General features: G+C 49.7%; 1 protein-coding gene across 2 annotated transcripts; it reads right to left on the reverse strand.

Moving 5' to 3' along the window:
* Positions 1-262: 262 nt before the first annotated feature.
* Positions 263-27,462, reverse strand: Mpp3 (membrane palmitoylated protein 3). 2 transcript variants are annotated; one of them, XM_028780594.1, is made up of 19 exons: positions 27,385-27,462; positions 26,246-26,370; positions 25,899-26,017; positions 25,603-25,680; positions 24,303-24,383; positions 23,929-24,066; positions 21,566-21,647; positions 19,638-19,723; positions 18,088-18,162; positions 15,268-15,464; positions 12,073-12,137; positions 10,510-10,530; positions 9,946-9,987; positions 8,808-8,972; positions 8,645-8,725; positions 5,751-5,844; positions 5,375-5,483; positions 2,512-2,634; positions 263-1,301 (listed from the first exon to the last, which is right to left on the reverse strand). In XM_028780594.1, the coding sequence occupies exons 2-19, from the start codon at positions 26,268-26,270 to the stop codon at positions 1,125-1,127; spliced, it is 1,758 nt and encodes a 585-aa protein (XP_028636427.1). In that variant the 5' UTR covers positions 26,271-26,370; positions 27,385-27,462; the 3' UTR covers positions 263-1,124. The 2 variants fall into 2 exon arrangements, with proteins under 2 accessions (XP_028636427.1, XP_028636428.1); XM_028780595.1 differs by lacking the exon at positions 27,385-27,462 and adding an exon at positions 24,527-24,528 and having other exon boundaries at positions 1,125-1,301; positions 24,303-24,417; positions 26,246-26,270.
* Between the last annotated feature and the right edge of the window lie 61 nt (positions 27,463-27,523).

Below are 27,523 nucleotides of genomic sequence, written 5' to 3' on the forward strand. Positions count from 1 at the left end.
TTTATAAACTTCAACACATGCTTTAAAGTTTCTGGATCTCATTTTTTTTCACAACTGTAAAACGGGAATAAGATCGCTTAGGTCACTGGCTTGGTGTATTGAGGAAGCTAATGTACAAAACCGACTCCACATCACAAGCAGCACAGAAAACAAAATTACATACACCGGGGACTCATCAGAGGCAACATTCTCTGAACAGCTATGGCCTGTCACAATCCCTGGGCAAACTGCTTCTGGTCAGAGACAATGGGACAACCCGCGCTTTGAGTCTGTATACTTTTGACAGGACTGATTTATTGTGGCTTAGACAGAGCTTTGACAGATGGGAGTCATCTGATTCCCCACAATCCAGTACAACAGGAGCCCCAATCTGAAAATAGAGGCAACCTGGAACAGGCAGTAAGGACACAGCTGCAAGTAAAGGACAAGCCAGTCACATCAAGGACTCACTTTCAGGAGCATGGGGGTTTGCAGAAAGGGGACAGGCAGCCTGACATTCCTCAAGAGTCCCCGAAGGCACTGCTGCATTACAGACTGGTCTAGTGTGCCTCTGTCTTGCAGGAAAACATCATGTATGCACACCAAGTGAAAAGGCAGTGAACTAATTTCTCTACCACCAGGCAAGCACTACCCACCCCCCAAAAAACAAAAACAAAAACAAAAAACAACCCAAACATTTCAGTGCTGCAAGCCAGAAGAAGGTCTTCAGTTGCACGGAAGATCCTCTTTTGTAAAATAATTTCCAAAGAGCTGGACCAGTGAAGTGTCATATTTATAAAGCTGAAACCTCACGGTAAATCACTATACAAATTCACCACCACTACCCCCAAAAGACAGTGGCTACATAGCTTTGGTACCAAGAATCAAGGCCAACTTGCCTGCGAGACTTTAATGAATGACACGCTATTCTGTGGACCGTCCCTTTCAGCTCCACTTGTGAAGGGCTACAGTGCAAATGGCAGATAAAAATCCAACACCAAACGAGGCTTCCCACTGATGCTCAGTGGCGATGGTTTGTGGGAAATCCTGTTCCTCTCTGCACTTGAGATTCCTTGACGGTACAAGAGGGAGGCTGGACTCTATAGTCTTCAAGGTCCCTCCAGACTGGATGCTATGGAGTGAAGTTACCTCACCCAGCTGATGGGTACCCAGAAAGTGTCCTTGCTCAGTGTCTCTATGACAGCTCTGAGCTGGCTGCAGACACTCTGCAGGTCTTGCCTCACAACCACAGTGTCTATCAGGTGCCCATAGTGCTGATCAATGAAGGCAGCAGAGGCAGCCATCTCCTGCTGCTGTTCATCCTGCAAGGAGAGAGACAGTATGTGGTCTGGGGGATATTCCCCTGTCAGAACCCGCCATTGTTTAATGGCAGATGCCTGTATCCTGTGGATAACCTGTAAACACGAGAGTAGAGGGTAGCAGCAGCATATCACACGGAAGGAAATCAATCATTAGCAGTACACACAATCATTAACTCACAAGATAGCCATTGAAGATCTATGAACTGAGAACAATGGTTTCAGGATGCTTGGTTATATCTGTGTGTCTATGCCTGCATTATATTCCTGGCCCAAAATATTTCCAAAGAGATATGAAGCTGGATGTGGTGGTGCATACCAGTAACCCCAGCACCTGGAAGGCTAGGGCAGGAGGAACATGAGTTCCAGGACAGCTTGGGGTACAAAGCAAATCCAGCCTAGGCTATGAAGGAAAAAAAAATGTGGGGCTGGGGAGATATATTGATTACTGGTGAGACCTGGGATCAATTCTTAACATCACACAAAGAGGGGCTGAGAAGATGGGTAAAGTGTCTGTTGTGTAAGGATGACCTACAGTCAGATCCCCAGCAGCCACACTTAAGCTAGGTGGGTGTGTGCATTTACAGCCCCAGCATGGGGGCAGAGCAGCGTAGGGCAGAGATAGGTGAATCCCAGGGGCTTGCTGGCCAGCCACTCTAGCCAAAATGGCAAGGCCAAGTTTCAGTGAGAGACTCTGCCTCAAAAATAAGGCAGAGAATTGATAGAAACACCTGACAGCAACCCCTGGCCTACGCATGCATGCATGCTCCTGGTAAAAGACACCCAGAGCTGACCTCTGACTACCCCCCTCACATATGTGTACATGCAAACACATACCCTGAATATACAATCTGCACATACATACATGTGTGTGTGTGCAACACTTGGGTTTGACTCAGATATTCACTAGCCGGGTGTGTTCTGTCCCCTCACATAGGGAGCCTCTGACAACCTTCAGTTCCCTTTTAGGAAGGTTATTAACATTAGGATGTAGGAGGTGCTGAGTCCAAGCAAAGTCACCCTGCCTGGATCGAAAGGCATGGTCCCATCCCTTGGGAAAAGATGGCCATGTGACCCTCTTTTCTAAGTCTTGTAAGAGGAAGGGAAAGTTGGCTTCATGCAGAAGCTATGGCCTCTGTCCCTCTTCCTTGAAGCCCCCATAGTCAGCTAAGTGCAGCTCCTTCAAAGGAGAAACAAGCAACTTTGAACTTACAAGTAAAGCTGCTGTGTCCTCAGAGTCTGGGGATACCGGTGGCGTCTTCCTTTTCTCCTGAATTGCAGGCTTCACAAATATAACATAGGGCTTAAAGTCGGGGGTCCTCAGGTGTCTTAGTGCCTAAAAAATGTTCCAGAAAATGATGTGCATTTTGCAACCTGTTTTATCACAACACACACATTCTGAAAGCTCAGTACTCCTTAATGACATCAGTCCTGGTAGCATCGGTCCCGAGACGATGGACTTTCACTGGGCAAAACTAACCGAATGCTCTCCTCCATCACTCGGACACCGAACTCCTCTGGACCAGGCAGGCTACTTGAAGAGAAAGGAAAAGTCCAGAGCCTCATCTCAGAGTCTCTCCTAGCTGGCACTCTCCAATTCAATCAACCTTTTCCTCGGGCTCTTTTGTATCTACCTGCCCACAGCTGAGTGAAGGGCACTGGTGCTCAGCGTGCTGTATTTCAGTCATCCTCCATCTGTCTGCCTACACTGTGTGTGACTGGGCTGTTCCACAGGCTGCCTTTGCTATTCAAAGAAGCGAAGGTTTGCAAAGTAAATGAAGTCAGGACCTGCTGGGTCACTGGAAACTATGTCTTTCTCTTTCCTACACGCAAATCACACTGCTAACAGAACGTGCAGTGTAAAGGTCTCTACTTGTAAACACAGGTATCGAATTTCTATGTGCTTCTTACATACACACACACACACACACAATCAATAAAATCGCCTTTTTTAAAAAATCTTTGAGGGGATGTGTGTGGTGGCACATGCCTTTAATCTTTCGGGAGACAGAGCCAGATCTCTGAGTTCAAGGCCAATTTGATCTACAAAGCAAGTTCCAAGGCAGTCAGAGCTACACAGAGAAACCCTGTCTCGGGAGAGGTGGGGTGGGGGGACAAAAACAAACAAACAAACAAACAAACAAACAAACAACCTCTTGGAGGTGCTGGAAAGATAACCAGCATTTAAGAGCATTGGCTGCTCTTCCAGAGAACCCAGTTTCAATTTCCCAGGACCCACAATCTGGCTCACAGTTGTCTGTAAGTCCAGTTCCAGGGGTTCCAATGCCTTCTTTGGGCCTCCACAGGCACTTATAGTGCACAAATTTATAGGCAGGCAAAACACTCATAAAAGCAATAAAACAAGGTTTTATTTTAAAAAAAAAAAAAAAAATCTTTGGGGCTGGAGGGATGGCTCAGCGGTTAAGAGCTCTTCCTGAGTTCAATTTCCAGCAACCACATGGTGGCTCACAACCATCTGTAATGGGTCTGATGCTCTCTTCTGGTGTGTCTGAAGAGAGCAATGGTGTGCTCATATACATAAAAATAAAACAAATAAAATCTCTTTAAAAAAAATCTTTGAAATTTAGATTCTGATTGCTTTAAAGATTTTATTTTTATGTAGATGAATGTTTTGCCTGTGCAAGCCTTGTCCCCTTGGAGGCCCGAGAGGGGGTTGGATCCCCTGGAACTGGAGTTACAGATGGTTTGTGAGCCACCATGTAGCGCTGGCAAGTGAACCTAGGTTCTCTGTAAAAGCAAGTGCTTTGGAAAAAAAGCGATTTATTTTACTATTTGTGTGTGTGTGTGTGTGTGTCCACACACTTGAACTTGCACATAATTACAGGCACCTTAAGAGGCCAAAGCAGGGTGATGGATCCTCTGGATCTGGAATTAAAGGCAGCTTGTGAGCCACCCAGTGTGGAAGCAGGGAACTGAGCTCTGACCTTCTGCAAGAGCGAGCAGTATGTCTTAGCTGCTGAGCCATCTCTCCAGCCCCTAGGCTGTGACTTTCAACTACCAACTCTCAGGGAGTCCAAATAAGCGAGGTGTTCGCTTCTAGGCAAAATGTGTTTTTGGAAATGTTTCAAGCCAATTCAGGTAAAAGAAAGCTCACAGTTTATACCCTAGTATCAAAGTTCTGCTCCTGTAGTAGGGGAAAAAAAATCCTGGTGTTGAGTTCAAAGCATGGGAATTTGTCTGAAAGACAAGGTTAAGAAGGTGACCAGACCCCTGAGGAGCCGACAGAATGCCAGCCGTGGGGAACACGGGGACTAGCTTTGAAGCTCTGTGCAGGCCAAGCTGCTCCCCAACTCTTCTCTGCAAAGCGATCTCAAGATGCTGGTCTGTGGCCTTCCTCTGGCTTCCTCCTCACTGCACATACTTGTTCCAGTTGTAGAGGCAGGAGACTGACGAGGAAGGAGAGCAGTAGCAGCCTGGCCTGGGTATACACACTAATAATTTTCTATCCTGTTACAATTGGTCAGATAGCGCCAGAGACTTTTTAAAAATTGCACCTATGTGTGTGCTTGTGTGTGGATGTGCATATTGGATGCAGTGTCTACAGCGTCCAGAAAAGGGCATCAGGTCCCCAGAACTTGAGTTGCAGGTTGTTGTGAGCCACTTGACACGGGTTCTAGGAACTGAACTCAGGGCCTCTAGAAGACCAGCAAGCACTTTGAACCACTTAGTCCTTTTTTAAACATGTACTTACTTTGTAGCCTAGGCTGACCTCAGACTCACAATAGGCTTGCCTCAGCCTCCCCAGTTCTGGGGCTATCTATATATGCTACCATGCTTGGATTGCTAGTCTATTGTATGATTTGCCTCATGTACGGGTTACTGTCCTGGATCTCAAAGGGTTCCTGGGTCCCTCTCAAATTAATCCTGTACGTGAGATTAGCAGGGCATGTTTGTGGCTATAAAGATTCCATCCAATTCTCAAGGAGAGGACCAAGCATGCTTAACACCAGTGCTCTGAGCTAAAACACCCTTAAAGCAGTCTCATGCTCTATAGAATGGGCACCCCAACCCCCAGGTTCCATAGACTCGCATGCCCAGGTGATCAAGGAACTCACTTCTGGTTCTACATCCACCAAACAAACTTTGTTTTTTGCCATAACAGCCTGAATGGCCTCCAGGCTGGTTCCATAGAGATTCTCCTTATAGTCACCATGTTCCAGGAACCTAAAACACCATCAAAGAGGAAAAACCTCAGTTTCTGAGAAGTCCCAATTTCACAAAAATCAGAAAAAGGAACATCCCAATATGACCTCTCGCCCACTCCTTCCTAACCTTGTCCTTCCTCTCGCCCACTCCTTCCTAACCCTGTCCTTCCCAGAAGCTCACCCGTGACCCATGGGGTCAAGTATTGATACAATACTGATACAATATTGGACAGTCACAGAGACACTTGGTTATCAGAGAGTCCCGCTGGCTCATGAAGCAACCCACTTGTTGTGATGTATGTCGGCCTCAAACGCTTGCTTGGAGACGAAATGATAGTCCACCCCTTCCCTCTCGTGGCTCTTCCGGGGCCTGGTGGTGTCTTTAAAGAAAGAAGGATTATTGGGCCAAGAAGCACAGCAAGCCTGTGCCCTTGCCCCAGAGCATCTATGCATGAATCAGAACTTCCATTCATTGGGTGTCCCCAAACGGTACAACTCTTTGATAACAACATGAGAAGTCCCCATCCACCCCTTTTAAAGACAAGATCTCAAATAATTCAGTCTGGCCTTAAACTCACTACGTAGCTGAGGACAACCTTGAACTTCTGCTTCTCCTGCCTCTACCTCCCAAGTGCCAGAGTTACAGGTGTGCCCCATCACGCTCGGTTGATGCCATGTAGGGGACTGAACCCAGGGCTTCAGGCCTGCTAGGCAAGATCTCTACAAACTGAGCCTCAGCCCTAGACCCCAAAGAATACCATTTGGAATCTGGGGAACCCAAGGCCCAGATTAGTACCAAAACATGGTTAGCACCCAAAACCCCAGCCATTCAGAGCCAGGGATAATCTCGTGGTTCTGTGTCAAGCACAGGCTTCTTGCTGCTCCACTGGGCTGCCTTCTTGATGCTGGTGCTTTGAAATAATCACCGAAAGGTCCCTAGTTTCCTGCTTTTAGTTTGGATTTTTCTCATCTGAGAGCAAAAGGGTACAAACACATTAGACCTGGCTTTAGTGTGTGTGTGTGTGTGTGCGCGCGCGCGCGCGCGCAAGTACAGAGGCATGGCCATGCTTACATACTTGCATCTGTGGAGGACAGAGGTCAACCTTAAATGTCATTCCCCAGGTGCCTTCCAGGGTCTCTCAGTTGGCCTGGAATTCACCGATTCTGCTGGCTTTCCGAGTATCGGAAGCACCCGCCTGTCTCTGCCTCCCCAGCGCTAGAACGAAGTTCATCTAACTTGATCACTTTTTATGTGACCACTGGGAACCAGACTCAGGTGCTTGTGCTTTCTCTGAAATTGCTCTCCCAGCTGAGCCACCTCCCAGGCCTGGGCTGTCCATTCTTTGTGCAGCTAATTCTCTATTGAGAAGAGACGCCGTGCAGACAGGTGGGCCCCTTACTGCACAGATGGGTTTCAGCAGCGCCAGCCCTCGGACATGTTTCTAGAATGCAGCCTCCCTACTGATGCCCACAGTGGAACCCTGATACATGACTGCGCCAGTCAGGTTCTAACAGAGTGAGAGGACATACGAGAGCAACATGTAGCTTTTTCTAAAAAGCACAGTATCTTTGAAGAGTTGCCTAGCTGTCACACTGCCCCTAGGACACCGTGCGACATCGGGCCAATCCAAAGAGTTGCTAAGAGCCCTTTCTAATATCATTGGCTTCAGATTTTTATTTCTCTGATGGTTTGATTCTCATGGGCCCACAAGAGCCTCCTGATCTGTCCAACCTCTACTATGGCTCTGCCTCCTGGCTCACTGTCCACACTAAGGTACCGGTCCTTAGCACAGCTACCGTGGGTCACGCCTTCAACCCTTGGCACATGTTGCTCCCTGTGTATAGCAAACGCTTCCTTTCTTCTCCACCTGGAAGACTTCTATTTACACCTCGACATAAAAGTCACTACCTCTGGGAAGCCTTCCCTGATTTCTTGCTGTGGGTCCTTGGAAACAGGCAGACTTGAATTCTGAGGATAGGCTTCTCACTCAGAGACAGAAATGTGTGTGAGCAATTCCTGACATCCTGCTTCATCTACCTGAGACCTAAAGGCTGGGACCTCCAAAGTCTTCAGAGCTGTGCTCCTAGAGTGGCCTCCACAGTCCCACCACCTCCCCCAAGTCTCTTCAGACTAGGCTCTAGAAGATGGTTCTGATAGCCATGGGCCGTTGGCCTGGGGATCCAGGAAGAACAATGAGGTCTAAGAAAGGCTTTGTAGCTGCCCTTCCCCAGAACTTTCTGGAAAAGATCATTCCTGCCCCACAACATTCCCACTCAGTGGCCACTAGACATATACGCTGTATCACTAAGGGCCTGAGGGCCAGAGAATGAAGAAAGGCACACGGTGAGAGACAGGAGAGGGTTGGGGGTGTCTAGGGGGTGATCAGGGTAAGTGGCCATGTTGCCCTCCACTAAGGAATGACCTGGGGTCAGCTGCCTGGGCTCCAAGCCTAGCTCCACCCCTTTTTCCCACTGTGTGAAGCTAGGCTAGTTACTTACCTCCTCTGAGCCTTGAGGTCTCCCTCCTCAGTATGGAATGGTGATAGTCCCCCTTCTCTAGGGTACTAGTAGGGGCAGCCAAGCTTCAACATTTAAGAGCTTAGTACCTGGCTCTCATTCTCTCCTCCAGAGCCAGGCTCTTGGCATCCCACTGCCTTGGGGGTGAGAACCCTAAGGAGTGTTCCACATCCCACTGCCTTGGGGGTGAGAACCCTAAGGAGTGTTCCAAGCCACCTAGACAAGCTAGCATCCAGCTACAGCGATACCTCCCGTCTCTGCAGAGTACCTGACAACCTCCTGTCACTAGCTCTGTGCCTTCTGTGATCCGTGTGCTCCTATCCAGCCTCAGTGTGTTCTGGACTCATCTCCCTCCCCAGCCAGACACCAGGCAGGTGGTGATCTAGCTATCTCAGAGGGTCTTAGCGGGCCACTGAGAATCAGTCTCTTCCCATCATTCCTAGGTCTCACCATACGCATATAGCAGGCAATGTCTGGTGGACCCTCACACCCAAAGTACCAAAAAGGTCTTGATGAGCATGAAGAATCCAGACCCTGGAAAACACTCATGGGGGCACAGGCACAGTCATGGACATGAGTGCAAGCATGCACACATGTGCACACACACACACACACGCGCACACACGCACGCACGGACGCACACGCCCTCTCAAGCCCTCTTACGTGGAACAGCAACACCAAAATGCTGGGGGTCCTCAGCCACCACCCTTTGCTTCAACTCGTGGAGGTGGGCTCCCAGAGACCCTGGAACAAAGGACAGGTTGACTCAGTCCCCACTGAACTCCTGAGGAAGCTAGACCACCTAGAAACTCAGGATGTCACCTACCAATGAGAACCACCAGCCGGGGCCGCTCCCCAGGCTGGTGTTGGTACCTGGCCACTTCCTCGTAGGTCAGCAGCACCTGAGACTCAGCTCCTGCAGGGACCTTTGCTTCCTGTGAGCCATCCAGCCTCTCTCTGCGGCCCAGCCGGAAGCTTCTCCGAAGTCCAGCTGGTGGGGGGTTGGGGGGGAATAGAAGAAAAGACAAGATAGCATTGGTCCTGGGGTTCCCCCAATAAAGACCTTCTCCAGTAAGCTGGGCATGGAGATAGGGCTGGGTGGCTGGCTGGCCGGCCTCCTGCCCTGGATGACCAACTCAGGAAGCATGCTGACGGAAAGAAAGAGCAGTCCCTACATCCGAAGACTGGAGTTCAAGGTCACTGTTTTCCTTGGCATTTGACTGACCTGGGGTTAAGTCTCTTCATCTCTCTGAGCCTCAATTTGCTTATCTGTAAAATGGGAGCTCAATGTACAAGTGGATGGTTCCAGGCTGGATCCCAGACCAGGGGAAATGCCCTTGAAGGATGCTATTGGGACAAACTGGTGACATTTTAATGACCACATATAAAACAATAGACTTGTATGCAAAGGAAATGTCCAGGATTTGATTGCTATCCTGAAGTCGTGTCACAGGATGTCCTTGTCCTTAGGAAATATGTACTGAGGCATTTAGAGATAAAGGAACAGGATGTGTACATTAACTCCCATGTGACAGGCGGCAGAAAAGGAAATGAGAAAGCATCGGTGTCCCCAAGCATTCAGGAGTTCTCCGATTCTGTGAGTTTGAAATCGCATCTAAATAAACACTGGGAAACATGTGCCCGTCTTCTATGATGTTTTAAGTGGGAAACAGCAACCCCATGACTGTGTGCTGGGGAGGTTCACACTGAATAAACTCCGATTAAGATGATGAAGATAAAATTAGTGTCAACACAGCGCTCTGTGTCTCGCTCCAGCTCTGCAGCTGGGCGGGGCCTGGGCCTGAGTTGGACAGAGCCTTCTGCTAGCTGAAGGTTTGCAAGATCAACCCCCTCCCCCAAAGCTCAGCAGGCCTTGATGGATTCCAGGGGCTTGGAGCTCAGGTTCTGGAGCCTGGGTCTATGCGTGGCCTGGGAGGGGATGCCAGAGAGAGCTCGCTACTCACCCACATAGTGTCCTTTGAAATTCCCATCACAGTCACAGGTCTCTGGAAACCAAAGAGAAAGAGGGGTGAGTCATGTTGGATACATCTCAAGCCCAAAGGGCCCCAGCCCACTAGGTAACCAGGCGAGCCCTCTGGGATGACGATCTGGGGAGCTCTAGGGAATTCAGTCTCTTGACTGCCAGGGGATCAGAACTTCTGTTTTGCTCCATTCTCCAAGAATAGGGCCCATCAACTTTTCCAGCCCTTGGTGGGGATTCTGGACCAGGAAGCCCCCACCCAGTCTCTCTGGGTTTCAGATGGGACACAGGAATAAGATGGAAGGTCTCAACCCTCAGCCCTGTCTTCCTGTTTCCTGACTCTTACCTAGCCCTGGGGTCCCAGCATCTTCCCTTAAAGCCAGACACACGGGGAGGGAGGGGCTCTACGTCTTTGAAGCTCATTCCCACCTCACACATCTGGGCACAGACACCCAGGTGTGGGGAGGAAATCCAGCCCCCTCAGCCCCAGATGCTCCACAGAAACGGGGCATCACTCATGTGCACAGGGGACACACACCAGGCCTACCTTTGTCACAAGGCTGATCATCTGTAGTTTGCATAAAAGACAGATGGGACAGCGTTAGTGCAGGGAACCAGGAAGCCCTGCAGCCGAGAGGCAGCTACAGCCTCAGCAGCCTGAGGAGATCTCCATCTGTCCCGTTCCCCTGCTCCAATGAGCCTATGGTCTGAGCGGCGGTGCGTCATTAAACCTCCAGCCCTGTTCTAATTATTCTTCCTGTGTGCGGCTCATTAGCAGCCAGAGAGAGCTAGCGCATGGTCAGTAGAAGTGGCCTCCTGGCTGATTTACTCATCAACCCTCCTCAAGTGAACAGCAAGCCTGGAAACACAGCCATTGGTGATGGCTGACGGAGTGGAGAGAACAGTCCCACAGGTCCCCCTTTCCTAGAGTTTAAGACATTCTTGGAAAATGCAGGTTCCTGAGCAGGCCCCTCACTCAGGTATGAGCCAGCAGCAACAGAGGGTAGATTCTAGGAGAGCCCCTCTCTGTGAGGGACTCTAATCTGAGACCTGCTTACGCATGAGCCTCCATGTTTCCATGTGGGAAATGAGGATGCCAGCCTACCCACTTCACAGGGCTGTGGTGACCCAAGGCAAGACACAGCTTACATCTCAGCATAGAGCGCCTTGTGTGTATGAGGCCCTGGGACTGGTCCTGCTACTACCAAACAATAATTTTTAAAAATTCAAATAGGAGGCAAGGCAGTAGGCAAGCCTGTTTTCAAGGCCAGGCACTGTACAGAGACGAATATCAGATAAACTCTGGCTACCCAGCTAACTCTGTTTCAGCAAAGAATTTCTTAACATGCTTCTAATACTACACAGGATGACCTAGAAAGCAGGCTGTGTGGATTTCAAATTCAAGTCTACTGAGTGTCCTCTCAGTTGGAACCTCTCAAAGATGTCAGAGAGGTGTGAGGACCAAGCTTTTGGCTTCTCTGAACCACACTGGACAGAACTGTCGTGGACCATAGAGGATTGTCCAATCTGTGGCCCAAGGTTTGGGGGAGGAGAGATGCATTGGAATGACAAAAAGACAAACTATTATCTACAAAGTTCTTATTTGAGAACCATACAATTGAGTTACCAAAAAAAAAAAAAAAAAAAAAAGAAGAAGAAGAAGAAGAAAGAAAAGTCACAAAAGAATCCTAATGGCTTAAGGAACTTTCCAATTTTATGTTGGGGTACATCATAGCTATCTTAGGACACATAAGGCCATGCAGGGACACCCCCGATTCCCATTCCACGTCTGCACATTTAATATTCATGTTCAAAGTATTCCTTGGGAAGCTAACAAGAGCTGAGCATCTTCTTCCAAACACAAACACCCGCAGAGGTTGGCAGAGGTTTGCAGAGCAGGTTGGTGCAGTGTTACCATGCCCTCCACAGATCCCCATGTAAAACTTCCTCTCTAGGACAGCTCCCCTCCCATCCCCCCTCTGCTTCTTCCCACCTTCTCCTCCTTCTGGAGATCTACAGGCTCAGTTGGGTCTCTGATGCCCCTCCCACCAACTCAATGTAGGCACCTTCCCCCCTCCCTCTCTCCCATCCCACCTGTCAGTCTACTCACAGGGGGGCTTTTTGAAGTTCTGGGGGCTTGGTATGGTGCCAGTGGTTCTCCGGTAGCTCAGCCGCCTGCAGGGACACAAACAGACATCATCAGCTGAGTCAGAGAACCGGATGAAGGGAGCCTTCTAGAAACCCGGGGAAATCAAGACCCAAATCCTACATCTCAGCAATGCCAAGGATCTCCTGTTACACAGTGAGTTCTGGGTAGGGAAGGGGGACACTTTCACATGACCAGCTTATAAGGAGGAAAAACTGAGTCTCCTGCCCTGCAGCAGGCTTGTCCTTCCCAAGACAGCTACACAATGGAACACTGGCTGATTCCCCAAGTCACCATTGCTGGTTACGCTACCATACCTGAGGCAGGGAGATTCTTCTCTACCCCAACCCTGCCTCCCCATCTCTGAGGAAAGTGGAAACTAGCAGGACTCTCAGGAATGGCTATTGGTCAGAAGTGACCATGATGTAACATCCACCACATACACTCATTGTAGGATGTGGCCTTCCCCAGCAGTATCCAATATGGTTGTCAATATGCCCTGGTCTCCTAGTTCAACCATCACCCTGGGGCTCCTGCAGCATCTAGATTCTGCACTTCAAATAGAGACAAGAGTCTGGGGAGATAGCTTGGCTGGTAAAGTGCACAGGTACACACATGCACAGAATAAATAAAAAGAAAACATAGATAAGAGATCACTCCCACCTTTTCTAAGACAGTGAGGCCTGCAAAGCCAAAATCACAGATGGGACCTGGGGTCCCTGAGGAAACACCAGCAATCCTCAGACCTCAGACTCCCCTGAGACACTAGCCTAGAGTCCACAGCAAGAGGAACGAGGTAAACCCCTCATTGCATTCTGCTACCATTAAGGTCTGCCAACCACCACTGCCTTCTGTACATTAAGGGAAGTGCTGAGAGCCCACAACCCATAGGGGAGGTGGCACAGTCCTATCTGACCCCTGCTACACCCCAGAATTTACCCTTTAGGAAATCTTGCCTGAGAAAACATGAACTCTGAAGACCCTTCCATGTGTACAATCAGTTACGTACATAATCAGTATAGCAACCAGTAAAAGAAAAAACCTGGAGCCCACCCAAGGGGGATCCACAGGGAAGTGTCAGGCACGATCCTGCCTCTGTGAAGACTTCATGCCTGGACAAGGGCATAAGCTTCTGGGAGGAGATCACAAAGAAAATGTCCCTCACATCAGCTGCCTTTACAAACAGTGTGTGTTGGAAGAAGGCCTGGTTAGCTTCTGCTCTGTGAGCTCCTTCAGAGCACAGCAAGGGCTCACAGCAGGGCTAGGATGCCTAACACAAGGGCCAAGTATGCTGGCTTACACCTGTGATGCCAGCACTTAAGAGGCTGAGACAGAAGGATGGCCATGAGTTTAAGATCAGCCTAGACAACAAAGCAACACCTGGCCTCAAAACAATACTACTACTACTAATAATAATAACAACAACAACAGCAATAATAAATGAATAAAAATGGCATGGGGCTGGGGAGATGACGGCTCAGTGGTTAAGATCACTGGCTGCTCTTCCAGAGGACCCAGCTTTGCTTCCCAGCACACACATGGCAACTCACAACAACCTGTATCTCCAGTTCTGGGAGATCCAACGCCCCCTTCTGACATCCCCAAACACCGCATGCACTTGGTACACATAGCATACATCCAGACACACACACACACACACACACATACACATAATATAAATAATTTTTGAAAGACATATAACACACACCAAGCTGACCCTAATAAGTCTAGGCAGCTTGTGATCCAGTGCACACGCCTAATGAAATGTTACAGAACCATTAAGATTATAAATGACGATTATGTGAACTTGGGAAACGCTAATGTCAAAGTCTCAAGTTAAAAGTTTCTTTGTATGCAACACACACAGAGAAAGCACAAGGGGGCACATACATTGTGCTCTTTGGACACAGGCAAGACTTCGGGCAATATTCTCTTCCTAGTTAACAACCTTTCTGTTATTTTTATGATAAGGCAGCATTGGTTCTGTGATCATGAGCTCCACATCTGCAGACCTAGCCAACTACAGCTTGAAAATATTTGAGAAAAACAAACAAGCAAACAACGTGTGCCTACGCCGAGTGTGTACTGACTCTCTTCTCTTCATTCCTACACAATACAGTGTGCCAACCTGTCACACAGCACTTACACTGAGTGGGTGTCTTAGTGACTTTTTTTTATCACTGTGGTAAGATGCTATGACCAAGGGCGCTTATAGAAGAAAGAGTTTAATTTGGGGCTCACAGTTCCAGAGGGTTAGAGTCTAGGCCCATCATGTTGGGGAACATGGCGGCTGGCAGGCAGGCAGGCAGGCAGGCAGGCATGCAGGCAGGGTGCCGGAGCAGCGCTGAGGACTCATACCTCAATCCACAAGGACAAGGCAGAGAAAACTAACTTGGAATGGTGCTAGCTTTTGAAATCTCTCAGCCCACCCCCAGTGACACACATCCTCCAAAAAGCTTATACCTTCTAATCCTTTCTAGACAGTTCCACCAACTGAAGACCAAGCATTCAAATATATGAGCCTATAGGGACCACTGTCAACCAAACCACCACATAGAGCATCCTAAATCATCCAGAGAAGAGTCACAACAGCAAGAGGATGTGGGGGATGGAGGGCTTCCATGCAAACGCAGCACTATGCTATGCAAGGTCCTTAAGCACCTACTGATTTTGGGATCTAGAAGGTTCTAGAAGCAATCCTAGAGTATACTAAGGGACAACTGTATACATTAACTTAGTTCAAAGGGCAGCTGGGCTTGATAGAAGCCCTGTAGGGAGGCTCAAGCAGAAGGATTGTAAGTCAATGCTAGCCTGGACTACAGAATGAGTTCAAGGCCAGCCTAGGCAACTTAGAGAGACCCTGTCTCAAAAGATAAAAATGAAACAGAAGGCTAGGAGCTGGAAGCTGAGAACCAGAGCACCTGCCTAGTCAGGTTCTCGATTTAGAGTCCCCAATAGTGAAAAAAAAGTAAATGTCCATACATTTATTTAAGTGTCAACTGTCCATCTCACTGGTCATAGGGCCAGAACCCACACACAGACACAGGAACAACTGTACTTACCTCAGTGGGCTCCCCATGACAGAGGAGGCAGAGACCCAAAGAGTTTCCATGTACCTGGACCACCAGCCACCCCATTACAGTAGTACCCCAATCCTACCTCTCCTGGAACTGCTTGGAGGGGATGAGGCCAGCTCGAAGGTTGGTGTCTCCCACTCTCTTGGCCTGCCACCAGGTGGGGTCATCTTGGCTCACCACCTCCAGGACCTGCCTCCGCTGGAAGGGCAGGCCAGCCTCCTGGCAGGGAATAGCACGGTCCTCCCGAGGGTCATAGTGGAAGAGGGCACGCATGAATACCTGGATGGCAAGGGCTGCAGTGAGGGGACCCTTCTATACAAGGGGGTAGGCCATGCAATGACAGCGGCCATTCATAGTGAGAAAACACATCAGGTCCCAAGAATAGAAAGCTAGTTAGAGACAGCTTGCATTTATTTCCTAGTGTTCTTCCTCCATAGGAGATGTTCGAGTCAGGAAATCCATGGATAATGGGGCAATGGGTGGGTGGGACATGACTCTGGGGTACAGTGTGCTCATCCAGCATGTATGAGACCCTGGGTCCATCCCCAAGACCCTGGGTCCAGCCCCAGCCCCAACACCAAAACCAAACAAACAGTGGGCAAAGGCGCATTGGACACAAGCCTAACAACCTGAGTTCAGGCCCCCAGTTTCCTCCGCTGGAGAAAACTAATGCCTACAACTAGCCCTTGGCCTCTATGTGTACACTGTGGCATGCACACATATGCATGTGAACGTGCATATGTGCACGTGCACGCGTACACACACGCACACACAGTTAATTAAAATGGATGCGAAAAAAAGAAGATATATAGAAAACCCCCACATCTGTGCAACCAAAGCATCACCCTGTGGACCTGATCCGTCCTGCTTAGAGCCTCGGCTACACTAAGTTAACAACTAATCCTGGAGACAAAGAGCAAAAGGCAAGCACAATTTGTAACTGCTATTGTTTTTACTGCACGATGAGGCGGCTCTGGGCCAGAGGCTGTCCTGGACCTTCTTTCAAGCATTCAGCGAAAGGTGGCAAGGCTAGGGTTGTCCCTTCCACCCGGATGAGAAGTACAAAATTCATTCTGTTTCCCTTTCTGCTTTATGCCCAAAAACCTGAAGTCCAAATTCAGTATAAAATCAAATTGATACCATCCTTGCTATGCTCTGATTCTTTTTAAAAATTATTTTTATTTCATGCCCATTGGTGTCTTTGCCTGCAGGTATGTCTATGTGAGGGTGTGAGCTGCCATGTAGGTGCTGGGAATCAAACCAGGGTCCTCTGGAACAACAGTCAGTGCTGAACAATCTCCCAAGCCCCTCCCCTGGGATTCTTAATCATCTTCTACCTTCCACAACAGGCTTGCTCTGCCTCCCCGCCCTGGCTTCCACCCACTCCCCTTTCCTCCAGGGGCTACACGGAGAGCTTTCTGAAAGCACTCGTGGTTGGATCAACCCTTTCCCTGAGGAACAATTGGGAACATGCCTAACCTCTCACCAAGGCAGGAGAGATGGCTCAGCAGGTAAAGGTACTTGCTGCCTGCCACACCTGGTGATCTGAGTTTGACCTCCAAAACCCACATAGTAAAAGGAGCAAACTGACCCTTGCAATTTCTCTCCATCCTCTATGTGTGTGCTGTGATACACAACCCCGAACAGCCAATAAACAGGCATTCTCATAACGATGGGGCTGTCCTATTGAACCCCCAGAGAGGTCAGGTCAAAGCATCTGTTAGACAGGGGCTTGGAGGCCCGTGGTGGGAAGCAGGTTTGGGGTGATCTGAGACTGTAGTTAGGGCTTGAGGGTCAGGTGGAGGGGTGCTGCTGAGGATGTGGGGATGACCTGACCTTCCTCCAACCCCCAGCTTTGGGGTATCCTCCCATCCCCAGAACTGTACCACTTTAATGCTGGCTGACTGACTTCAATGGCTAGCACCTGCAGCCCTTTGCCTAAGGACCAGCTTCCTGCGGCTGCTGAGTCTGCTGGGCTCTAATCTAGCAGCCAGGAACTACAAAAGAATAAAGCTCCCAGGCCTGGTAGGAGTTGATGCACAGCTCTTGGCTGGGAAGAACAACACACATGTTCTGATCCCAGAAGCCGGTTCAGGATTAAGCACCAGGCACCCTCGGTGGGTGGTGACTTCTGGGTAGCATGCTCTCTGTGGGGCTGCCTGCCTTGCCCTCCCCTCCCTACCCATGCAGCCTGAGGTTGCTTTCCCCCAAATAAATCTGCCTTCAAACCCTTCTGCCAGCCAGGGACACCCAAACTAAACAAGGATGGGGTTGAGCACTTCACAGCTGAACCCACATCCCCAGCAGCACCCCTCCCGCCCGACCTTCAAGTCCTACTACACTCTCAGATGACCCCAAACGTGCTTCCCCTCCTTGGGCCTCCAAGTCCCTGTGTAACAGATGCCTTGACCTGACCTCCCTGAAGCTCCAACCTTATCTCCCTCCAACCCCCAGCACCCAATCCATTTGCCTTTGAGCTGGCTCTGGCCCTATAGACTCTTCCAGGATCATGTGCCACACAACAGTGAACCACTTGTTCCACAGTGGTTCCCACAGTCAGAACCCTATGGTAGAGAACCCAGCACAGAGAGGTCACCACCAAAGGTAGGCACAGCACAGAGTCAAGCGAATAGCAGCTACTGCACTAGTCCTGAGTACAAGTCCTCAGGCACCTTCTCTTCTACTTCAATTACAGTAAGCTTGGTTTTTTGTTCGCACACCATGTAAATTCCAAACAGCAGGGTACAACGAGTCCCTTAGGACTATTGAAGTCCTTGGCTGCAGACAGGTGACTAGGGCTAGATGCACAAGCTGTTCAGATGACTTTGCCCAAAGGCTGGCAAGGTTCAGAACACCCACCCTGCCCCAGCAGAGAAGGCTCCAGGGAGACCACCTCCCATACCTTGCTCTCTTTGAAGCGGTCTTCCTCCTGGGTGGCAGGGATGATCTTGAGGGTGATGGAGCCCTGGGATTGGGCCTGAAGGGAGAAGGAACAGAGGCTCATGGCTTTTCAGCCCAGTTCTGTGAGTTTTGGTCTTACTTTCTTTCTTCCAGGCCAAATAATGGATGGGTGTTCAGAATGAAAGGCAGACGGGCAGTGTCCACTCCTCCACCCTGGTGGAATTCGCTAGGAAGAAATCAAGTATTGCAGCTGGAGAGATGGCTCAGCAGTTAAGAGCACTGATTGCTCTTCCAAAGGACCTTAGTTCAATTCCCAGCATCCACACAGTGGCTCTGTAGGTACAGTTTCAGGGACCCAACACCTTCACACAGACATACATATAGGCAAAACACCAATGCACATAAAACAAATCATACACACACACACACGCACGCACACACACACACACACACACACATACACATATACATAACATGTATCGGCCTATGATTGTTACTATTGACTGCCAGGGGTGGAACAAGTAAGAGAATAAATACCCTGCCTTTTCTTTGGACAGACAGGATGATGATTTCAGGCAGAATCAGACAGGCATACATTGATTTCCAGTTCCCCACAGCTCCAGACCTCAGGGGTCCTACTTATTTTATGTATACAAGTACTCTGTAGCTGCCTTCAGACACACCAGAAGAGGGCATCGGATCCCATTACAGATGGTTGTGAGCCAACATGTGGTTGCTGGGAATTGAACTCGGGACCTCTGGAAGAGCAGTTAGTGCTCTTAACCACTGAGCCATCTCTCCAGTCCCCTTAAAATTTTTATTTATTTATTTTATTAAATTATTTAATGTTTTATGTATATGAGAGCTTTGCCTGCATATCTATCTATATACCATTTGTATGCCTGGTGCCTGTGCAGGCCAGAAGAGAGCATCAGATCACCTGGGACTGAAGTTATAGACAGTTGTCAGCTGTCATGTGGTTGCTGGGAATTGAACCTGGGTCCTCTGGGAGAAAAGTCAATGCTCTTAATCACATGCTTTTGTTTTTATCCCCCAATCTTCTCACTGTTATAAAATACTTTATCCTTCTTCCATGCTAACAACAACCAGGCACAGGCTGAAAAGCCCTCTCTCTCCCCAGATTGCCTACAAGGAGACTGAAAGTCAGCTGGGCTAGGATAAACCCAAGACTTGAAACGGTTTCCAGGCAAAAGAGCTGAGATGAAGGAAGAAGAAGAGCAGACTGAGAAGAGCAGAGAGAGAGCTAGAGAGCGAGAGAGTGTGTGTGAGAGAGAGACAGAGACAGAGAGAGAGAGACAGAGAGAGAGACAGAGAGACAGACAGAGAGACAGACAGAGACAGAGAGAGAGAGAGACAGAGACAGAGAGAGACAGAGAGACATAGAGAGAGGGAGGCAGGTGAACTGGAAACCATTTTGCCCGCCCCATCCTCACACAAACTGGGGAGTGGCAGCAGGTCTGCCCTGGCTCTGGGCAGCTCCCTGCTCTGGGTCTCTGGAGATCTCTCTCCCTGCAGGTATGCGATACAGACCAGAATCTGGCTGATCTCATCTGGACGCTTGTGCAGGACGGTGATCCCGTTCACCTCTCGCAGCTCGTCGCCAACATGGACCAGACCTAGGAGACAAGGAGATGGAGGTCAGCTCAGCACTAGAATGGCCCTGACACTGGACTTCGTGCCTCTGGGCACTGGGAAGTCATTGCAGGGCAGATTCAGGTCTAAAGATGGGGAAGGCTGACAGACACTCAGCACTGAATTCAAACCATTGTCAGGGAGGTCCCCATGTACAAGGCACATCTGAAAGCCAGCCACCACACCGCAAGGAGGAACAGAGCCAGCAAGCACACATAGATGCCTCAGCAGAGAAGGCTGCATTTCTTCTAGCACATCTCTGCTTGGTGCGTGCGTGTGTGTGTGTGTGTGTGTGTGTGTGTGTGTGTGTGTGTGCGCGCATGTGTGTGTGGTCAAGTATGCAGATATATAGGTATATGGGGGGTGTGTACTTGTGTGTACACCTCAGGCACCACCCACCTTGTTCTTTGAGACGGGCTTTCACTGGATTTGCTGATCCAACACTTCCCTAGCACTGAGATTACAGATTACAAGCCTCTGTGAGCACACTTGGGTTTTTACATGGGTTCTGGGGATCAAATTCTGGGCTTCATACTTGGGCAGCAAGCACTTTATCAACTGAGCTATCTTCCCAGCCCCTATCTCTCTACTTTCCAAGAATACCTTTCTTAAGTCTTAGTAAGAAAACTTAAAGGTGTGTGTGTGTGTAATATGTGTGTATGTATCTATGTATGTATGCATCCATCCATCTATGTATCTACCCATCTATGTTTCTATCTATACATCTACTTAGCTACCTATCATCTATGTGAGTGTGTATGTATGTTATACATGTGTATATGCATCTATCTACCCATCTATCTATGTATCTATCTATCTACCTAGCTATCATCTATCTGTCTGTCTATCTATCTATCTATCTATCTATAGACTCAGGTTGCCTAGCTGACCTCAAACTCACTCTGTAGCAGAAGATGACCTTGAACCTCTGATCCTCCTGCATCCACTTACTGAGTGCTGGGATTACAGGTGTGCACGCACCATCACGCCTGGTTTCATGCAGTGCTGCAGATGGAACTCAGGGCTCCGTGCACTCTAGACAAGCCTCCTTCCTACCAAGCTGTGCACCCAAGCTAGCTTTATTCATTTACTTTAATGGGCCTTTGCTATGTTACCCAGGCTGGTCTAAGTCTCCTGTATGCAAGGAATCGTCCTTTCTGAACATCCCTTCTCCCAGGCAGCTGAGACTAGAGGCACAAGTGCCACCACATGCAGCACTTAGCCACTACTTTAATGGCAAGTGTCCTGACATAATTTGGCCTTTCGTGTTGCTCTGGGTGGGCACTGGGCCAGCAGCAGCACCATTAGGAATGCAGATTTCTGAATCAGTCTACCAGATGTTACTGATACGCTCATTAGTGTTTGGAAAGTAAGGTCTAGTTCCCCAGACCTGGAGGAGAACATGCCTCTCCACCGAGAGGCCCGCCTACCAGATTTCCCATGTACTGATGACTACCAACTTGCTTTCCACCCAGACTAATCTGGGTCGTGAACATACTCCTGTTCACAGCAGTTTCACAAGGTGACGAGGTTACTGGAGGTGACAAGGATCATCCCCATCCCAGCTAGGAATCTCCAACTCAGCCCACCTCCAAGCTCAAGGGTTGTAATCTTCTGCCAAATGTCTGAGCTCTTTCCCGATCACCCATGAGAACTCCAAGCCTATTAGACTTCAATTAGATTCCTCTTGACCTTGGGACCTTGAGAATCCCATCCACAAATCCCCAAAGCAAAGCAAATCCTACACAGGATTACCCTAGAGGTGGGGGTAGAGAGCTACGGTCCCAGCCAGGCTGGCATCCCATCATTCCACAGGCTCCACTCACCACTCCGATCTGCTGCACCCCCTCGCATGATCCTGGCCACCACGACAGCCCCCGAATGCTCATCTCTTCGGATAGTGGCACCCTGAACGAGAGACAAGAACAGACAGGCTCTAGCAAGGCAGCCTCTACTCAACTTACAGTTTTCTTCCTTCCTCCCTCTGATACAGTGGAAGGTGAATCCGTGGTGACCTTCCCAATGCTGAGAACACCATAAAACTGGGGGAGTGGAGGATAAGCAAAAATCCACATTTTACGGTTCACAAAGCACAATGCAATGAGCCAGTCTGCCCAAGGGACCAGGCCTCCTGTGGTGGGTGTGGTGGCACATGCCTGCAACCCAAGTGCTCAGGAGGCCGAGAATGGAGAATTAAAAGAGTTCAAGGTCATCCTCAGCTACATATGAGTTTGAAGCTAGACTGAGCTATCTGAGACTCCATCTCAAAAAAGATTAATCATTGAATACAGTTAGTGAGATGGCTCAGCTGATAGAGGCATCTTCCACCAAGTCTAAGTTCAAATCCTTAGGACCCACTCTGCTGAAAGAGAATCGATTCCCATAAGTTGTCCTCTGATCCCATACTTGTGCTGTGGCAACACACACACCACACACACACACACACACACACACACACACACCACACACACACACACACACACACACAAAATAAATGCAATTAGAAATTTTATATAAATAAGTAATATGTGAAGGACTGGGTATCAGAGAAGCTAAGCATCTTCAAAGGCATCCTCATGTAGGTGGGAGGGGGGAGCTTTTGATGATGCTAAACCCAGTGTTTCCTGTCTCATCACGGCCCTTGTCACTTGTAAAGACATTTAATAATGAGGACAGTATGTGCTAGCAAATTCTCAACCTGCCTCGAGCTAATCCCAGTGTTCCTGGGCCGTCTGTTATTGCCAACAGAAACCAATTATGTCCCCACCAGAGTATCGGGGCCAGGATTTGGCCCATGAAACATAAAGAGATGGTTTCATGGATTAAAAAAAAAAACAACACTAATGAGCTCCCAATTTCCTATATCAGGTATGTACCAAGCCCATGTCAGCCCAGCTACAAGGGGAGAGGGAAGCCAAGCACAGACACCAAGATTGATATCCAACTCTGCCACTGACTAGAAATCATGTGGCCTTAGCAAGAGAGTCCCCTTGTGCCCTGAGCCTGCCTTCTCTAGGATGAGGAAGAGAATTTAACTTGAAAGGTTGTTACAAGGGTCCCATAAGGGAAATGCATGTGGCGTGTAAACACTAAGTGTCCAATAAATGTTTGTCATTTGTTACTGATGACCCATGCAAACATTTCACACTTGTCATTACAGAGGTCATGTTGTCCTCAGCACAGAAGATACATTCTGCTGACTACAGAGGCTGCCCACTTGCTCCTGGCCTCCAAAGTCCCTATATCACTGTACGTCATATATTCCTCTCTGGACCAATGACACCCCTAACATTGTGAGTGCACAGGAGGGATCCCAGGCTGTATGCCAACTCCATGGCACAGGTGAAGATGCAGAGGCAATAGAGACATCTTCATCTGTTGGGAGACATGGTTCACCCATCACAAGGCAGCTGGGGGAAACTGGAACCAGAGAATGCCAGCTCTGAGGTTCTCCAAGGCAAGTACTAAATCCTCTGGACATCCTCCACTTCTTTCTATCCAATAAATAAACTCCCTCTCTGCCCAGTCTATCACCGCTGAAAGTAATGCAAAAACCAGCGTTTATCTGTTAGCCTCTAGAAGAGCGGTCATGCCTGCACTGCCTCAGGATTCACAGCTAGAACAGCAAACTTTGTCTATAAAGGATGCGTATGCATTGCAGGCTTCGAGGTGGGACTCAGGTCTCGGCTGTAATTACTCAGTTCTTCATGGCAAAGGAATAAGCATGACCTTGCTTTTAAAAACAACAGGGACTGGAGAGACGGCTCAATGGTTAGGAGCACTGACTGTTCTTCCAGAGGTCCTGAGTTCAATTCCCAGCAACCACATGGCGGCTCACAACCACCTATTAATGGGATCCGATGCCTCTTCTGTAGTGTCTGAAGACAACTCCAGTGTACTCATATAAAATACATAAATAAATATTTTAAAAACAACGTTAAGCTGTAGGCTACATTTAGCCCTAGGATAGAGTCTACTAACTTTGATCATGGTCACCCTAAACAGCCACACAGGTTGTTTGCTGCACAAAATGGCTTAGCCATAACTGAGAGACATTGTTTCTACTCAGGAAAAGAGTGTTCTGGCACATTCCACTGTCATTTACTGTGAATTCAGGCAGGGTGCCTTCCTGGTTTTCTGGGTTGGGGGTAAGGTGCAGCGGAATGTGGGGGGAGAGAAAGGCACATACCAGGGGCTCCTTATTCTTCACCAAGCGAACAATCTTCACCGATTCCTCTTCAAAATCCTCATCGATATTATCGGGCAGAGGGGGCAGAACAGGATCAAAATTCTTCTGTGCAACTGTGTCGTGTACCATGAGCACAGCCTGCCAGGAAAGCAAGAGAAAAAGGCTGGCTCTGTGCCCTCACAAAGTTAGAGGTCCTTGGCTGGGCAGGGGTAGAGATGGGGCTCATATCTCCTGCCTAAGAAACGCCCCCCCTCCCCAGGGCATATCTCAAAAGCCTCTGCCTCTCCACCTCAGGACTCCCTCTCCAGCACTCTCTCCACCCCCGTCCCAGGAGACACAGCTGCGTGAGTGTACAGGGACTGTGGCGTGACTACCCTGAGGTGGGGGGTGGACAGCAGCTGCAGCAGCTCCCGCTCATCACTGTGCACAGAGGCAGCCTGCAGTTCCTCCATTACCTGTAAGAGAAGGAGACAGGAGGCTGGGGTTCTCCTCGCGGGAGCCTGCTGGAATCCCTGGGAGGAAAGCTCTCTTCCCTGGGCCTCAGACACAAGGATCCTCTCAGGAATAGCTGCAGTACCCAGAAATATGTCACACTGGCCACTCCAAGACTAGGGGAGGTCCTAGTGAAATCAAGCCAGAGCCACATATGTGCAGAGGGTATACCTACTGGGCACTGTGGCTTTATATGGGTCTTCTCAACAAACCGGATGCCATGAGCACTTTAATTTTGCTATTTAAAGATGAGGCCCAGAGACATTACTAATCTTACCCAAGATCACAAAGCTCACAGCAAGAATTTAAACCCAGCCTTGTCTGGCTGTACAGTCTGTGCCTCTGACTCTAGGCTATTCCACAGATGAGGAAATTGGGGCCGAGAGGTTGAGTGGACTTCTTTAAGGTCACACAGCTAGAGGCAAACTTGGCAGTGCAGAGCCTGGGTGATGTAACCCTCTCCAAATGATCACACTGTAGAGAAAGCAGCAAGGTACAGGGTCTGCCACAGACTATACCCCCCACCATGGCCATCTTCTGGCCAGAGGCTCTCTGGGAAAGAGCCCAGCTAACTAGTTGAATATGAGGTGATCTGTATAGGAGTCAGTCCAAGTCAGCAACTGGGACAACTAAACCAAACCCCACAAGGACTAGGTCTGTGAGGAGTCAAGAAACCAGAGCCAATCAGCAGGGACATGCCATGAGTCCCTTGAATTCAGGACTCCGTGCCAGCCTCTCAAAGCCCAGACACAAGGCACTATCTGACCTACTAATGTCACCATTTCTTGGAACAGGTGGGGAGCTGCTGATCAGATCCAAGGCTCTCATTTTACAGCTGAGGGAACAGGTTTGCTCCAGAACACACGGTCAGCAGGAATCACTATGTCTCCTGGCTCAGGCTAAGGCTGAGAAGGCCTTCCTTGATGCCAGAAGGTTCAGAAAAGACTAGAGAGGACTGAACTAAAACACACACACACACTCTCTCTCTCTCTCTCTCTCTCTCTCTCTCTCTCTCTCTCTCTTTCTCTCGGAGGAAGGAGGAAGCAACCCCTCCCTCTTCATCCTCAGCCTCCCAATCTCTGGTGTCCCCAGCTAGGCAGTGGTTACTAGGTGAGTTAGAGCCTTCTCTGAGCTTGGGGTGGTGTTCCACTTTAAGTCAAAACATTAAAATCAGGGACTTACATCCTCAGCGAGGGCCATGGCACTGTGCAACACTGGGGTCGGACTCTGCCTCTCATAATAGCGGAGTTTCTCATGAATCTGCAAAGACACTTGATTTCTGCTTTACCCTGAATACCACACAGGGCACCCGGGGTTGTGGTAACACCTAGGGCCACAAGCTGGGTCCCCTCCATAGCAGCATATTTGGAAAGCCCTGCCTAATGAGTTAAAAACCTTCCTGGGGCAGGGGAGTGGCTGGGATGGCACAGGAAGAGCCTCCCTTGGGGATGGGGAAAGGCTGAGCCAGGGGAGTTCACCTTCATTAAATAACTGAGGCTCTTCTCACTGAAGACATCCCTCAGGAAGCCCATCTCCTCCCTGTGGTTGGAGTCAGGCCTGAGCTGAGAGGTGAGGAGTGCCAGGGTCTCATGCAAACCTGAGGGAGAGGCCAGAGAAACAAGGTCCAGTAACAGTGGGACTTCCTGTCCTTGAGAAGTCTCGCAGACATTCCCAACCTGCCTTAACACCCAGCACCCTGCAGGCTCAGGTCTGCAGAGTGGGCCAGCTTTCAGAGGAAACATCACAGCACTGGTCCTGCTTACAGTTTGGTTTCCCCTGAATCCTAAGAGGCCCAGCAGGTGCAGCCCAGGTTAAGGACACTCACCCGAGTCTTCAGACAGTACTGGCATGCCTGTGCCCAGCAGGTCCCCAGCTGTCCCTACAGTTTGTGTGGGTGGGAGAGGAGTCTCTCAGCAATGAACACACATCACAGGGATATGCTTCTGACCTCTGTGAGGACAGAAGAAATAAGAAGGGGGGAAAATAGTCATTTTTGGGGGGAGGGAGCAAGACTTGTTGGGTGCCCCTATACGCTAATTATGCTGCCCTTTTCTGACTATGCATTAAAACCTTAAAGGATGAACACTGATGCACCCATTTTACTGATGAAGAAACAGAGGCTGGGGGGGGGGGTGTCCCTAAGTAACTTTTGAACCAGAACAGGTACTCAGATCACTTCTTCCAGCCTGACCTTGGCAATGCCAAAAGTCCCCCTGCCTTGTGCAGGACGCTCTGGACCACAGCTCAGTCCTCTCTACTGCTGCTGCCTTCCAAGAGTACTTGCTCAAGTCTCAATATCCCTTCAACAAGTACCTGGTTAAGGCCTACAAGAGCTCCCACCCACCTCCCGACCCCACCTCCAGCCCCCAACCCAAAGAGAGCCTCCAGTCGGAAGGCAGAGATGAAGAAGTGAGAGTGGAGTTTCTGTTCTACCGGAAGCAGGTACCCTATCTCAAGAGCTCCCCTCCCCAGCTGCTCGGTAGCACGTGGACCTCAAAAAGTCCTCCTTCAGAGAGGGACAAGGACTCATGATTCATTCATTCGGCAGACATGGAGCCAGCCCGCTGCGTTGAACACCAGTCACACCGAAGGCAGAAGAATGGTACCCAGCCCCCGCCCCCACGCCAGGCTCACCCCTTTGCGGCTTCCAGCTGCGCCCCCCGACTGTCCCCCGACTACCCCCCCCCACTCCTGGCTCCAGCTGCTTTCCTAGAGAAGCTGGAGGACAAACCTCCAAGGTGGGGGGAGCTGGGCGGGCGGTATCGTGGGATGCAGAGCGGCGGGAAGGAGCAAGGCGCACGGGATGCGCGGGCGCCGAGCAGTAAAAGGGGACCGCGGGCCGGGAACCGAGCCCCCGCTGGGGACGGTGGACCGCGAGGCAGCGGCACACCCAAGGGGCGGGTCTCCGCTCCCCCCTCCCTCCTCGCACCAGGTCCCTTGTGTGTGCCACGCGCCGCTTCTTACCTCGTCGCGCCAGGATCTGGGATCGGTGACCCGGAGCCACCAGCCTCCGCCGCCGCTGGCTCCGCCTCCGCCGGCCCCTCCCTGCCGCGGCGCGCGGGGTCGGGGCAGCGCGCACGGGCGGGGGCGCGGCGCGGGCCCG

The sequence above is a fragment of the Grammomys surdaster genome, unplaced genomic scaffold, assembly GCF_004785775.1.
Source record: "Grammomys surdaster isolate TR1022 unplaced genomic scaffold, NIH_TR_1.0 371, whole genome shotgun sequence".
Lineage (NCBI taxonomy): Eukaryota > Metazoa > Chordata > Mammalia > Rodentia > Muridae > Grammomys > Grammomys surdaster.

What these genes read in the sequence shown, in the direction of transcription:
- Mpp3 (XM_028780595.1), bottom strand. Translation starts at nt 26,270, where the DNA reads ATGCCAGTACTGTCTGAAGACTCGG. An exon ending in GGGTGCAGCAGATCGGAGTG is followed by an intron (nt 19,724 to 21,565) that starts GTGAGTGGAGCC and finishes CTTGTCTCCTAG; the next exon opens with GTCTGGTCCATGTTGGCGAC. An exon ending in TGATCAGCCTTGTGACAAAG is followed by an intron (nt 9,988 to 10,509) that starts GTAGGCCTGGTG and finishes TTTGGTTTCCAG; the next exon opens with AGACCTGTGACTGTGATGGG.